Here is a 15,138-nt window from a genome sequence, read left to right as displayed (position 1 = left end):
CTGTGTTGAGTTTTGTTTGAAGAAACAAGTCAAGATTAGTTGAAAGCATGTACAATGTTGTTCATTCCAAAATGAAAAAGTCTAAAAGGTGAATGTGTAGCAGATGTTTCTAAAATAAGAACCATGCAACACGTGTGTGAACTGGAACTGCCAATAAAAAAAGGGTGACAAATTAATCTGATACTTATTTTGCATTCTATTTGTATCATGTAAACCTGCAAATGATCACTATTTTATGTTTACAGCTTGTTGCTTCTCCAAGTTTCAATAAAATGATTGCAGGTTTGAAGTGCACTTGTAGGCTCAAGGTTTTCTCCACTTTTCTAAATAAATCCTGCACAGCTGTGTAGTAGGATTTGTGCATGCATGCAAAATGTTACCAAGATATTTCAGTAGACATTAATTTACACAAATTACATAATTACCTTGCTGATCCTATACAAAGTAAAAGAAATGAAAACTGCAGAGGTGAGGTAGGTATGGAGCCCCCCAGGGGTCATGTGGTGGTAATAGTATTGATGTAGAAATATGGATAAATGGGATTAATAAACCAGGGACCACTGGTAAATTACACATATAGATAAATAAACCAGGGAATAGATTGGTGAATTTTACATATCAATATAACAGATGTTGTGATAATGAAATAATGATTTTATTGGCAACTCAGTACCTTTTAAAAGTGGATGGTCAGCATAACCTAGTCTAGTGTGTAGTAGTTTTCTATAGACTGACTCAACTCATTCATGGGCTGTCTTCAACTTTCAAATGGGGTAATCAGAATTAGTCCCACATTCATAAGACAGTGGCTTTGATTTTGGTGAAAAATCTTATTGTAATGGGAAAGTTTCTTCATAAAAAGTCATTTCACAACACAACACATTAGGCCTTTTTTATATCCACAAACTATGGTACAAAATCAAGCATGTTAATAACACCAGTAAAATATGCACAATATTATGACTCTCTCTTTCTCTTTCCCTCTCTCTCTCTCTCACACACACACACACACACACACACACACACACACGGTGCTCACAGCACGTGGTTTCCCCGGGCAGCCCTACGGGCGCACCACTTCCTCTCACGTTTGGATTCCTAAACTCTTGGAGTTTCTCCTGTTACTTCTGCGGGTACCACCACAGTGCTGAGCTAAACTAGGATACACCCTCACCTCAGCATCTTCCCAAACCACCATACAAACAACAAGAAGAGTGTGTTTTTCTCCCCCCTCCTCCTCCCATTCTTGAGTTTCTTGCATTGCTTACTTGCTGCAAAGTTCATTCCTCTTTTTGCTGCAGCATCTGAAGTGCAGCTCTTGAAGTTACCTGCGCTGAAGGAGGTCGTCCCCGGCATTAAGAATTACGCATGGAGCTTTGAATTTCTATTATTTTTCTTTTTATATAACAGTGGATTTTGGGATACTTGCTTATAAATTCGCTCAAGGGGAGCTTTTGGGCAAATACCATAGCGATGCTGTGGATGTGACTTCAAACAACAGCTTCACTACAATAGACTCCTGTGAACCACAATGAAAGGTAAGTTCATTCACTTGCACAATTAAGCAGAAAAAACAGAAAATAGCTCTAGCACGCATTATTAATGACAATGTGATCTATTTCTGCTTATTCAACTCTATCCGTGGTCGTCTTTGTCACTTTTTTGCGCTCTTTCTCTCAGTCTGGGACGTGAGGAATGCGTGGGCTACAACTCGCGTCTCACATCTGGTTTCAATTACGGCACTCTGTTTGGGATTGCTTTGCATCTGGCCACTGCTGCACATCAAACACTAAATCCACACTAAAGAGAACAATTCACAACAGACCCAAAGGACATGATTATTCACCCGGAGTGCAAGTTTTTACTCACTTGTGTGTTAATAATAAAATATTGAGTTATTCGTCCTTTTCAGATGATTTCTTTTCAGTTTTGTGTGTGTCTTTAACAGTTGAACCGGTGCTGAAGTTAAACTGCAGAAGGAAACACTGAGTCAGACTTAACTATGTGAACAGCTTTATTGTGGTGTAACCACGGCACGGACTCTTAATGACTTTCCAGCACACTAATTGAAACACAGCAGGTCTAAATGCGCATGCGTTATTGTTTGACAGCAGGATTGCAAATACTGTTCTGGATGTTGCTTAATTAATAGGATGCATGTTATTCTAATCTTACGCACACAGAAACAAGCTAGTCCCTTATTACATAAAACAAACACTACATGACTTATGCCACCTTGTGGTCTTTCTGAGGATTGTGGGCATGATCTGGGGAATCTGTGATGATTGGCATGTAGGCTACTTCCTGTAGACACTATAATGACTGTATTGCTGTAATGGGACCTCTCTCCGACTCCTAAGAGTAGATGGCGTAATATTCAAACAACCTCGTTCTGCAACAGTGTAAACAGGATGAATACGTGCTCATATACAGTCCAACATTATGTTCACTCTTATAGGAGGTGTGCGGAGGAGTCATGACAAACACTTTAAAAAGCCATGTATTTGTTTTGTGACAATTAAGGTTTCAGATCCAAACATGTTGTAGCATAACAAACATGAAGGAAGAAGAAGTGGACTATTTTCTCAGTCCTCAAGGGAACACCCAATACTTCAGTTTATCTGAAAAGTTCAAAATCAACCAGATCATAGCTTTCACTGGTCAACTGCTACACTTTTCACTTTTTGTGATATTTGTAGCTCAAACACACATTTGAGTGTTGAGGTTGACTAAATGAAAGTGAATGTTTGTATACTTGTCTTGGTGTGCATACAGTGTAACCATTGTTTCAACAATATTTCACCATGAAGTAGGTCCTGGCAATGCATTGCAATATAGTCAGTGCTGTTGAAACACCAATTATGTGAAACTTGGACATCTAGAAAATATTCACTCTTCAACCAAACTCAGGCCAGCTTTGAAGGATAGGTTCACAATTTTTCATGTCTGTCCTAAAATAAATAATCAGGTGCTCAAATGAACACTGGCACATGTTCTTCTTGCTGTAATTATTTCTCCTGTTCATACCAGCCATTCATTATGCACTTTCCATCTAAATGATGGAGGACAAAATCCAAAAACCCCCTTTCATGCAGAGATATATTTAAAAGTTTACCTGAAGTCAAGTCAATATCTTTCAAAGTTACTGTCTTTTTAGTGCCAAATTCCCTTTTTTTGTTACAATCCTTCCACGCAAAGAGGGACATTTCTTTTCACCAAAAATAACTGTAGATGGTAGTGGCAGATATCCATTTCATTGACTCAAGCAAGCCAGTGTGAACAAGAGGAATGATTCATATCATATCATAAATGATTCATAAGTTCATATGGGCAAGTAACTAATGATTTAACAAAGCCTAGAAAAACTGTGAAACTGTCCTTTAAGTAAGATGCATAATGCCTTTTGACCTGCAACTGACCCAATCAGTGCTGTCTGGGATCTTTGTCTGTGATGTTGAGCAATACTTCTAAATTATGGGCTAACACGGCAAAAGACATCCCATCCATTTTACCATTTAACTTGCATATCTATTTTCAAATCAACTCAGTTTTCAGCCCTTAGGGTAAAATATGATGAGCTCCACTTCCCCAAATGGCTCTTGCAAAGCCAAACATATTTACGGTAATATTACATTCGTAATGGGACACAATCATGTTGCTTGGAAACATAAACAGGAAACGTGGTATTGGGGGTACGGGGAAAGTCAAATTCCTCAAGTGAGACGTGGTTTCAGAGATTTTTTTTTTTTTTTTTTTTACAACTGTTTAGATTATTTCTGTCACTTCTTAACTCTGCTCTCCTTCATGAGACGTCTGCTCAAGAGTCTCTGCAATTTATCTTAAGCCACAGGAGCAATAACTTCTGCAAGTTCCCAGACTGCATATTTAGCCCAGGAGGAGACAGGTACACGACCAAAACACAACTTTCCAGCAGTCATCGGCTTTCATATCACCACATCTCACTACTTTTAGAGTAATAGATGACATTTCTTTTGTATCTGGAGGTCTTTTGGGACATGTGGTGTGTCTTCACTGTCACCGACCAAGGACGATGGCACAGTAGAAAAAAAATCAAACAAAAAAAAACAACCTTTGAAGTCACCAAAGTACTTTCCCACAGGCAGAATAGCTGCTTGCAAGGAGAATACAGTCAGGGTCTGGCATGAGAGATAGGAGTAATCCCACAGAGTGAAAGAGTTTACTGGAAAAGAGCTAACCTAACCTGAGTGAAACAGCACTTCTTTGTCTGATAACAAACACTGCACAATGAATGGCTTCAGTGGGTTGTGATATAGAAAATTATATCCTGTATCATTTTGGTCAAATAAGATTTGAGAGACAGACATTTTTATAAAATATAGAATAGAATTATAGAATTTTAACTGTTTAGAAACTCATCAGTTACATACTATAATGTCAAGTTTTAATGTTTGAGTGCATTATTAAAAATTTAGTGGACTGTTATATCATAAATTCAATATTTATCCATTTATGTATGTGTTTTCCCTCCAGACGACTTTGCTGATGAGGAGGAGGTGCAGTCCTTTGGGTATAAGAGATTTGGTAAGTACCATGTGACTTTGTGTCTTCATGACAGTGAACTTCAAGGAGCATCATCATTGGTGCATATCCCATGTGACACCTTAGTGATGTTTTTATCATCCAATATGAATGCATAAACAATATTTTCTTTACATGCAGTATTTTCTTTGGTTATATTCCACCTACAAGCATTCCTAAGGTCAAAAGGAGGCCACACCTTGTTTCCCAGAAACCAACTTATTTTTGGTGGTTTTGATGTTTCACTTTTATATCTGTTGTAACATCAGTGGGTACAGTGGAAAGGGAAACCACACTATCCTGGGTGTTCCTGAGTAGTCCACTAATTATGCAACCATATCAGTATCGTGGTGTACTTTTGTTCCCCTCTGTACAATAACATGGTCTAAACCCCAAAAAAAAATCAGTCTCAAAAATGAGCTTGCTCATTTCCTTTTCTTCTAATTCCCTGAATATATCCAGTTCTCTGAAATGATATCACGGCAGCCAGGTTCATAATCTCACCCACTCACCAGGAAATAAGAATTAAACCCATTGGCCAGATGGTAGCACTCTCCAGCTGTGTGTAGTACATACACCAATGTTACAGTAACACATTCCTTTAGATCAATCTCCTGACAAAGGCCGAGGTCATTTACACAAAGAGAGATTGTAGCAAGATATGTAAAACCTGCCTTCGATAACTTGTCCAAGATTTTTGACTGCATAGTACTCGGTCTCAAAAGACTTTTTTTTTTCGTTAGCATTCAAATAAACAGTATCTTCTGCTTTATATTTAGATCATGTGCCAATAAAGTGCTAATGTAGGGGTCAAAATTCAATATCTTTTGTACAGAATCATTGAAGAAAATCTGCTAAATTCACTAATATATGTACCTGTGTAACAGTAGCAAAACTCTAATTGAAATCTGGCAAGATCGGGTTCGGACTAAGAGTATTAACCAAGCATTCAATACCAGCTTTTTAAATTTGATACATACATACATACAGCATATCAATTTTGTGATAGTAACTCTGACTTGAATACCAAACAATCAAGAATTTGTGTTAAACTCCTAACTGATTTGGTGCTGTATTTTGCAAAGGATTTCTTAGGATTTAGTTGAGTTGATTGTTTAAAACATTGCAGGCAACAGCCAATCAAGTCTCTGATGCCTTGTGTGTGCCTGGGTTTTCAGGAACATGGTCCCTACATAATTGCTAGTCTTTCCTAAAGTATAGATGATAGACCTGTGGAGCTCACTGCAGCAGCATGTTTACATTTAGGCACATTACCCTTAAGCCATGATAGATGCAATAAGAAGTTCTGCAATTCCTGTAACAGTATGGCAATAGAAAGAGACCCCTTTTAGTAGTTTAGTCTGTATCCATTTCTTGGTATTTCTCATACATACACATGTAACACCAGATGTCTGTTATTACAATTACCCTTTCTTTGTGGCACAAATGCTTGGACACCATTTTACTACTTGCAGCTAATTTATTTTCCTTCTTTGACAGCATACATGTGAAGAACCAAAACTTCAGTGTGATATTTCTCCTGCTTCTGTCCCAGAACAGAGATCAAGTTACAACACTTTGGGTTGAAATGGTCACAGCGTTCCCTCTGCTTTAAGAGGTGTTTAGTGTATGTGTGTCATCCAAGCACTCAGCATTCATATGTCAGGAAGTGTGAGGGCAGAAGGAGTCCATATTGTGTGTCATCAGGATCAATTCACACATGTGAACACCTCATAACATCTAACATCTGAATGTGAATGTCCTTGTGTATCATTTCAAATTGCTTTCCAAAAGAAGGGGAGTTTCATTTTCCTTGATTCCCAACCAAATGGGATTTTCTTAAGAAAGTTACACAATATGTCAACTTATGGCAAATGACACACTGCTCCAAATTCTGGGGAACTACAATTGAAACTTATTACAGGCACAGAAATATGTTGTTCTGCTCCTTGTGTTTTTGGAATGGGTAGAAATTGGGTCCCTGACTCATTTTGACATTTGCTTTCCACAAGAGGTCTATTATACAGCTGAGATGATGTCCAAACCTGAGAAGTTGCTGAGCTGCTTCCTGTGTCCATACTGGAAGTTTATTCAGTACAAACCTATACACTCAGAGGGAAAGGGAGTAGGCATTGTGGGCCTTGAGGGTCCATGCTTGTGCTGTGCTGTGTCAGCAATGTGCCAAGCAGAGAGGGGAGAGGGGGGATGGAAAAAGAAGGAAATACAACCTAAAGTTGAGATGATTTTACAAAACACAGTTATATCTTTCTATTTTGTAACTGCTTGTGTATCTTCAGTGCTCACTGGTTATTTCTGGTTTCATCAATTTGCTTTTACTTTTTGTCTGATTCACGGGGGAAACATTTGTCAACAGTTTTATTTTCAGCTGAGGAACCGCATTCCTTGCCCGACTTATTTTTGGGAGCAAAACAGCAAGTGGTTTTAATTTACGGGGACTTTATTACCAGAAAAGAATGTTTTCAGAATGCCTGCCCGTTACTTACAACCTCCTCCAGGGCGTGCATGCATGCAGTTCGTGTTTTGTTGTCCTAATGAAAGATTACTCGTGTTTTCAATAAAGAGTGGAGTGAGGAGGAGGAGGGGAAGGATGAGGAGGAGGAGGAGGAGGAGGAGCAGACTGGAAGAAAAACTCAAGGATTACAGAGAAGTGGAAAACAGTTAACAACAAAGTAACTAGAAGAGAGGCAAGGACAGATAAATCTACACAGAACACTGCCTGGTTGATCTGTTGTTGAACCTAGATCTGTGAAGTCAGGATTGGAGTCTGTGACTGGTCAGAAGAATGGTGGGTCAATCCTGGATTGACCAATGACAGGCAGGCAGGAATGAATCCCAGACAAGGCACAAATCACTGCATCCTGGCAGGAGACAGCATAAAGCATGCCATGAAGCTTTCTGCTGAGAGTTAGCAGAACGTACAGGTTTAGGTCAGCGGCAGGTCAACTGAACAGGCCTCTCCACTTCTTCTGTGTTTAATCCCTCACTCAAATGAAGACAGTGATAAGAATAAGGCTAATTCGTTGGTTGTGGGCCCTTTTGTGTGCTAAAGCGGACAGTAATGGCACATTCACACATACTCTTGTCTCTCATGAGCCAGAAGATTACAGACATGTTTGTGTTCAGCATGTAATTAGCTTACTCAGCTGTAACTGGGCAGCCATTTTATCATGTTGCTACTATATTTGAGTATTTAAGCTTATTAAAACCCCGGTAGGAAATGTAGAAGCTGTTGACCGTGACAATCATCTCTCTTTTGTTTTGAGTACTTTATTGTTGTTGAATGGAGCAGAAAACAAGAATGTGCTTCAGTTTAACCAAGGAAATAAAATGGTTGGTTGTTGCAAGTTTGGGGTCAGACGATAAAGTTGAATCTTTCTCAACTTCCCCACCTTTTGAGTAGTAGTAGTAGCTGGCCTGTGCTTGTATGAGCCTCTGCATCTAACTTGATGTGTTTCTTTTCTTAATTGCACATGATATTCTTTATACTATTTGCACATTCCTAATTGATTTTTGTGCATACAACTCTCCATTTTGACCACTACACAGCTCTTTTCACTTAAAGACACACAAAGTTTTTTAAATATGAATTTCTGTTTTACATTCATGACTGGACTTTTGCAGTATTTGTATTTTCTCTTTGTAAATTTTAAGCATTATGCGTCAAAACATAAGGTCAATTCCTTGTATGTAAAGACCTTCTTGGCAATAAATCTGTTTCTGATTCTGATACTGTAGAAGGAACATAAACTTTTCATATGGTCCACTTACAGTAGTGTTTTAGATTGGTAATATATGATAGGACGATATGAGGAACATGAGATTATAAAGCGACTTTTGTTCCTGCCTAAACTCTTGAGAGGCTCCATTGGTTATCAAGCTTGGTGATCAAGATGTGTTTCAGCTGCCTTGACTCCCACCTTATGTGGCTAGCAGGCACTTATTAAAGACACACTGTAACAAAGATTGTAGACATGGGGGTCAGGGCTGCTACAACTCAATAAGCAGTTGAAAATGGGTCTCAGTTATGAAACAGGACCATTTTGGAGTTGCAGTGAAGCTTCTGTCACTATGTGCTTTTATATATAGCTGTGGTTGTTTTGACTGAAATTGGGCTAACCACCTTCCCAAACTTCTTCACACCACTCTGTTTTAAGTATCCCCAAGAGATACGATGGCCAGTGGTTACTACACGTCTGAAACAAACTGACATCTGGTGGGGTGTCTTCATCACATAATGGATGTTTGCTAAACTCTCCTTTCACAGCAGGGTTTGGCTCTGGCACAAGAATAACACACACAAGTAATGGAAGTGTCTGACTCCATTTTTGTCATCAATCTCAGACAGGCTGGGTGAAGTTCTGTAGGCAGAAATTATATTTTGGGTGGGCCATCTTTTCCCAGGAAAAATGAAATATAAAAAGTTAGGAGAAGAAAAAACAACAAGACCACACAACACAACAAGATCAGACATAGACAAACTGAAAAATACGAGACCAGTTAACTTTGAGACTCACTACTCTTCAGCTCTACAGAGCACACCACTGTTAATTAACTATTTTATTACACAAAGTGACAACTAAACATAACCCCAGACTGCAGAGAAGGTGTTACCTTAAACAGAAATCGCACATGTAACAAATCCCTTGTGCTTTCATTGTAGCCCACAGCCATTGTTGCTTCAGTGCTGTTCAGCTCACAAAAAAAACAAATCTGCACATTTTACAGAAAATGGCATCATTACAAAAACTCTCCATACCACTGTGATGAGAAGCACATTGAGTTTCTATTCTTGGCTGTGCAGGGAAATACTTACAAATAGGCCTGTGAATGTAGCACATACATCAGCAGGTGAACCCACAGCTGCAAGAAAATGATTTCAATTGGGGTTGTGGGGGTATTGACTATTAAACAAAAAATAAGTTAGTTCAGTAAATACTTGCTGTGATCCCACAGCAGCAGGAAGTCCGTCTCCCCACTGAGAGACGCTGTGTGCATTTACGCACAAGGCACAGCAGCATATGTTCATTGATTTTTTAAAATCCCCCAATGGAATTAATCTGGATCTATTATTAATTAAAGTTCTGTGTTCATATCCAAAAGGTCACACACACAGTCCCAGTTCAGGCAGTGAAATTGTTTGGAGTAAAGCAGCCATTCTCTTGATAAATCCTGAGCTCCACCAGAGGTATCTAAAAAAATATTTCTGAAGTTAAAACTTGGTTTCTTCTGGAGTGATTCCTCTGTCCCGTCAAGTTGAACTACAGTTTATTAGTCGGGCTGCCTGAGACAATTGTAACGGGTATATGCCAGCCAAGTCAGTGAGCCATGCATCTCATGCCTGGTTCTTTTTCCCACTCCACTATCTTTATGCTCAGGGTCGCAGAAAAAATTTGCAACACCACAAGAGGCCTGTGGGTAAACCCACATTAGGCTCACTGGAGAAAGAGTTACACTGCCAGAGAGTGAGTGGCTGGGCTAAGCTCGCTGATGGGTTTGGTGGACTCAGTCAATAGAGGCGGTAGAGTTTCTTCTTCTTCAATTTTGCTTCAAATAACTTCAGCCATTGTTTTGACATTAACATTACATCGCCTGAAAAGCCCAAATCCAGCAAGCTGGTTTGCGTGTCAGAAGCAGACCAACCAATTACATTCTGGAGACTTCCTACAACTTATTTCAACAGTTTGTTTTAATCAGATGACAGATTCAACACACATCAAATCAACAAAAATCAAGTTACGATTTATTTTGTTTCCTTATATTTATTGTTACAAAATGTATTTTGATCAGACTTGGCTAGGTGGGCCTGTGCTGCGCCTGGCCTCAGTCTTTTCACTTTTTGAAGGCCAACATCAACCTCTGTGCTTCCTCTACTTGAAAACCAACAGAAAGCTAGAGTGAAAAATGTGTATTTTTTTATGCTGTGAGTCACAATGCTGCTCACGCTCCCATCGACTCTCAGACCTGGCCATGGTGTGATTGTTGCTGTGGTTCTGATTACGCTGGCCCCAAACCAGCACACGCCGCTCAGTTGTTTTTCATCTTTATACCATAGTACTTGTCGTTTTGGAGATAGTGAAAAATGTCTGCATGTTGTGCAAAGAAGCCCGCCATAAAGAATTTTTCCATTGACTCAGCTCTGGAGTGTTTCGGATGACCGTTTCAAGTCAGGCATGTGTTTGTGTATTCACATCTGCTGCAAAGGCAAATACCAGATCTACTCTGTCTGCCTGAACATACTCATAGCAACTTTTATGTTTGCAAGATTAACTGCAGTGTGTTCAGTAGTTTAGGACAGTAGAAAATTAGGTTGTGTTGGTCTACCCAAACACAAAACAAACAAATGTTCCTACTTACCTTCTCTAGTATCTAGTCCTGTAGATACTTTTCGTGTTATCTGGCCATGTTTTGAGACATCTGTCTCTGAAATTTCTGCCTGTGGAGCTTAAAGAATTGAAAACTTAGATTTAAATAAATTCATGCAGACTTCAGGTAACACATTGGTTTTGCTTTGGTTGAAAGCAAGGTTTGCAGATCATCTAGACTAACAGGAACTGTCTTTCTGGAAAGAGATGTTGCTTGTGTTTTTTCAGTTCTTCATTACCCCAATAGTGTCACCGTAGCAGTTGCTAGATGCAATTAGCTTAACTAGCTATCGAAGAAATACAAGTTGTTGTTTCTTTATGTTATTTTTATTCTCTCCACATACAAAGCCCTGATTGGCTGAGTTGCTTTTCCAACTTGGAAACATCCAACCTGTTTGAATGACTGACAAAATCAGGAATTTGGGCAGTGCTTTAGATAGATATGACATGAGAGCATTAGCAATAAGTGAGGAAATATGGACAATTTCAACAGTATCTATAGATAAAAAGTTAATTTAATAATACATTACATACCTTTTCTACTAGTTTCCACATGGACCACAGTGCAGCTGCAATGGCCTGAACAGGCATCAGATACCATCTCCTATGTGGTCAGCGTCTTTCTCCACAAGCAGCCAGACTTGGCTGGACTGCTGGCTGGGTCGACACTGTGTGGTTTTATTGGCTCTACTAGGTGATGAAGCCTGAAAGTGGTGTGCAGTGATGGGATGGAGTGCAGCACAGACATAGGCTGATGATCATCAGGCTGGGTGATGATTGCTGCTGATTCAGTATCTAAAGTGCTTTGACGGAGGGGCCACCCAGCAGGCGTGACCACACAAAAACCTGCCTGCACAGATGGTGTGTGGAGTTAACTCTAGTGTTCAGTTCAGTGGTTTTGGGCTCACATGACTGTGTAATAAAGTATTCTTAACCCGCATGAGAAAATATGCCTCAATTTATTTGTGTTCATGTTGTTGTGGTGAGGATGAGATTAGCAAGAGTTGGGCCATTATGAATACTAACTCCCTAACCCTTCTACAGACCCTTCAACGTGGTTACAATTATGGATTTGTTTGATATTGATCACACTTATATAATCCACATTTCACAGAGTGCTGCATATTCTTCCTGGCAATAGGAAAATAAGTTGGACCAAAATGGGTTCATGTGAAATCATGAGCTCAGAGCCACAGCACATTTCTACATGGAGGTTTCAGTCCATTAATACAACAGTGACTCAAACCAGTGATGGAAACGGTTTAATATATGATTTGTTATTGAAGTGGCCATTGTTTGTACCCATTGGATTCTTTTAAAATAACTGTGTTTCACGTGTTGGCAAACTATATCAATTACTCAACCTTTGGAGCTCAATAGTGAACTACTTCATATTGGAAAATGTACCACATTCTTAATAGGATGGTGTTTGGGTTCTTGATACAAACTTGATTAGCTACTGCCAGACATGACAGACTGCATCCAAAATAATTACTCTTTTAGGGACATTTGACATTTATATGCTTTTTTTTCTGGACCAAAATCCATCTATATTGGCCCCTTCTCATGCACAGACAGAAACGTATGCAAACATACTGCACATGTAATGATTTCTATGAAGTCATAAATCAAGTCATGAGTAAAGACTAGAGTATGGATGCCCATGCGGTACAACTGACATGGTAAAAGTGAGGATCAATGACCAACCCCCTCTGTTCCCTTCACATGGCCCTGTTTTACAAGAAATGACCTCATTCCCACATGCCAACGCTGGAACATGAGTAGAGGGAGCCAGGGGTTCTCTTGTTCTTCACTCAGGCCAATAAACTTGGTTTATGGCTTCCCTGTTTTTCTAAATTCATACATGTGAATGATTGTTATCAAGAACTGTGTGCTGGAAAGGAGAGCCTTTCTTATTCTAATTGTCCTGTATTTTAGATAAAGATATTCAGTTTCAGTTTCACATTAGCTCAAACATTTGAAATGCAAGTACACAAGTGCACATACTTAAAATGAATTGATGGTGCATAAACTAAATAATAGCTTGACATTTAATGTGTTATTTTGTTTTGATCAAGAAAAAGATACTTAACAAGAGTTTTAGATCTACGTTTACATTTATTTAACTCAAAGGATTATCAGGTAGGCTTTAAGTTCTTACACCAAGGTTACAGCAAATGTGGCATATTTATGTTGAGCTGTCCCAACTTAGCATACGACTTAGTATTTTGAAAAGAACAGGCTTATAAAATGAAATGTAATCAGTATTTTAAACAGAGAAATACATATTTTTTTATTTTAACTTACAATTAATGAGGGAAGTAAGAATCCAAAGTTGAAATACAGCTTATCATAAGCTAACAAGTGCTCCGTTTATGGGCATAAATGGACACATTTGCATGTGCCCGCTTTAAAAACATCCCTTTCTAATAGTGTACATGCAGGTGCTATTTAAGTTCATATTTTAAGCTTTCAATGGGAATATTAAGTCTGAATAACATTAAAAAAACTCTGCCTCATCTTGCTAACTCATAATGGAGCTACATCACATGTTGTGCCCCATAACATAGCCAAACCTGTGGCAGCAGATGGAATACAAACATTTATCTCCAAATGTCACCATGCACAGTCAGAGCAGGAGACACACACAGTGAGGCTGGATTTCACTCTTCAGTGGAAACTGCTGACTGCAACATAAAGACTTTTCTGATATCCAATCCTACCTCACAAAATATCCCCAATACAGTGGCCCAGCTTTGTTTATGAGGCACACTTGCGTGCTTAAAGGTCTGTCTCTTGAGATTACAATATATGACCTATTTGTCAATGTCTGTCTTCCTCTAACCAAGCACAGATGGGATGACAAAACCAGATCTAATCAACTCCACGTTCCAGCAGCCTGCTCAGCTAACAATTAATGCACCATAAAGTTTTCCCTTCACATTGAGCTCTGTTCCACTGAAGGATGCCATTATTCTCCTTTTGTCAACAAAGGATACACTACTCTTCACTTCCAACTGTTTCTTTCTTTTTATTGCACAAGCTTTTTGATGCTTGCCTATGTCTGTAACCATGTCCGAGTCCTAAAGGTACTTATAAGGTACAATAATGTAGGGCTGCAACATCGAATCGATTAAATCGATAATTAAAAGTGTTGGCAACGAATTTCATTATCGATTTGTTGTGTCGCACGATTACTGCCCAAGTCGTGGAGCAGTTTAGACACAACTGAGCAGAGCCAGTATCGGCAGAAGCGGAGACAACGGTCCGCCCGAAATCTTGTGTAGGAGCAGTTCACACTACATAAAACTAGAAAGTGTGTGCTGCATCTTGCCGAGGTCGGCACGAAGCGCGCGTGCACACGTATGCACGTGCACGAAAAACATGCGTCACTATGGAATCTAGCGCACATAGTTTGTATGGTAGCCTAATGATGGAAAAAGTAAAACTGGTAACTACAAAAATAAACCACAATTTATAGTGTAAATATATAGTTTCAGAGACAAATTGTTGTATTTTTTCTGGGTTGTGTCTGAAAACCATTAAGAGAACCAGTCTGTACACCACCAAGATGAACTGGTTTAGACTTTATTCTTGGTTGACACTGCTGGAGAGTAATATTGATTTATAAGTGTGTTAAAAGTTTTATCATTTTCATTTTTCTTTATTATTTATCTTTTATGTTCTAACAGCTCAGGTCGATTGAACAACAGAAAATACCTCTTTTTGTGTAGCATACATTTGTGTTATTTTGTTAAAGCTATCAGACATTAACATTCAGTTGTTTTGTTTAAATTATTATTTATAATTTAATATTACTTTAACAACTCAGGGACGTCCAAGCAGCAACATGTTGGTTGAGCACTTTGTTGCATTGTCAATTTATAAATAAAATATAAATAATGTTTTGTTTTTGAATGAAGGGGTGGAAATTTAAAAAATATTTTTTTATCTGATTCATCGAAAAAGTGTAGCATCCCCACAGTCTAGAGTGCACACATGCTGGCATTATCTTGGGCTGTGTTTAAAGTTGCATACTAACATACTGCCTACTACATAATTAATAAATATGTACAGCATACTGCCTACTAAATGAAGAATAAATTATGCCATTACCACAGACTGTTCAAAATGAAGTATACTCAGTATAAATCACAACATTGCCAGTCTGAGCTTCAGTTGAATGAAACTTGTT

The 15,138-nt window shown here is 38.8% G+C and overlaps 1 protein-coding gene across 1 annotated transcript in view; it reads left to right on the top strand.

The window, feature by feature from the left end:
* Positions 1–1,430: 1,430 nt before the first annotated feature.
* Positions 1,431–15,138, top strand: part of colec12 (collectin sub-family member 12) — a 28,884-nt gene continuing 15,176 nt past the window's right edge. Inside the window, exons 1-2 of the mRNA XM_053329986.1 lie at positions 1,431–1,538; positions 4,513–4,563. Of these exons, the coding sequence (XP_053185961.1) occupies positions 1,532–1,538; positions 4,513–4,563 (58 nt within the window). The 5' untranslated portion in view covers positions 1,431–1,531. The remainder of the gene's footprint in view (positions 1,539–4,512; positions 4,564–15,138) is intronic.

Source organism: Scomber japonicus, chromosome 12 (genome assembly GCF_027409825.1).
Source record: "Scomber japonicus isolate fScoJap1 chromosome 12, fScoJap1.pri, whole genome shotgun sequence".
In the NCBI taxonomy this organism is placed as follows: Eukaryota; Metazoa; Chordata; class Actinopteri; order Scombriformes; family Scombridae; genus Scomber; species Scomber japonicus.
The sequence above is the reverse complement of the archived record's forward strand: the minus strand, read 5'-3'. Positions and strand labels throughout refer to the sequence as shown.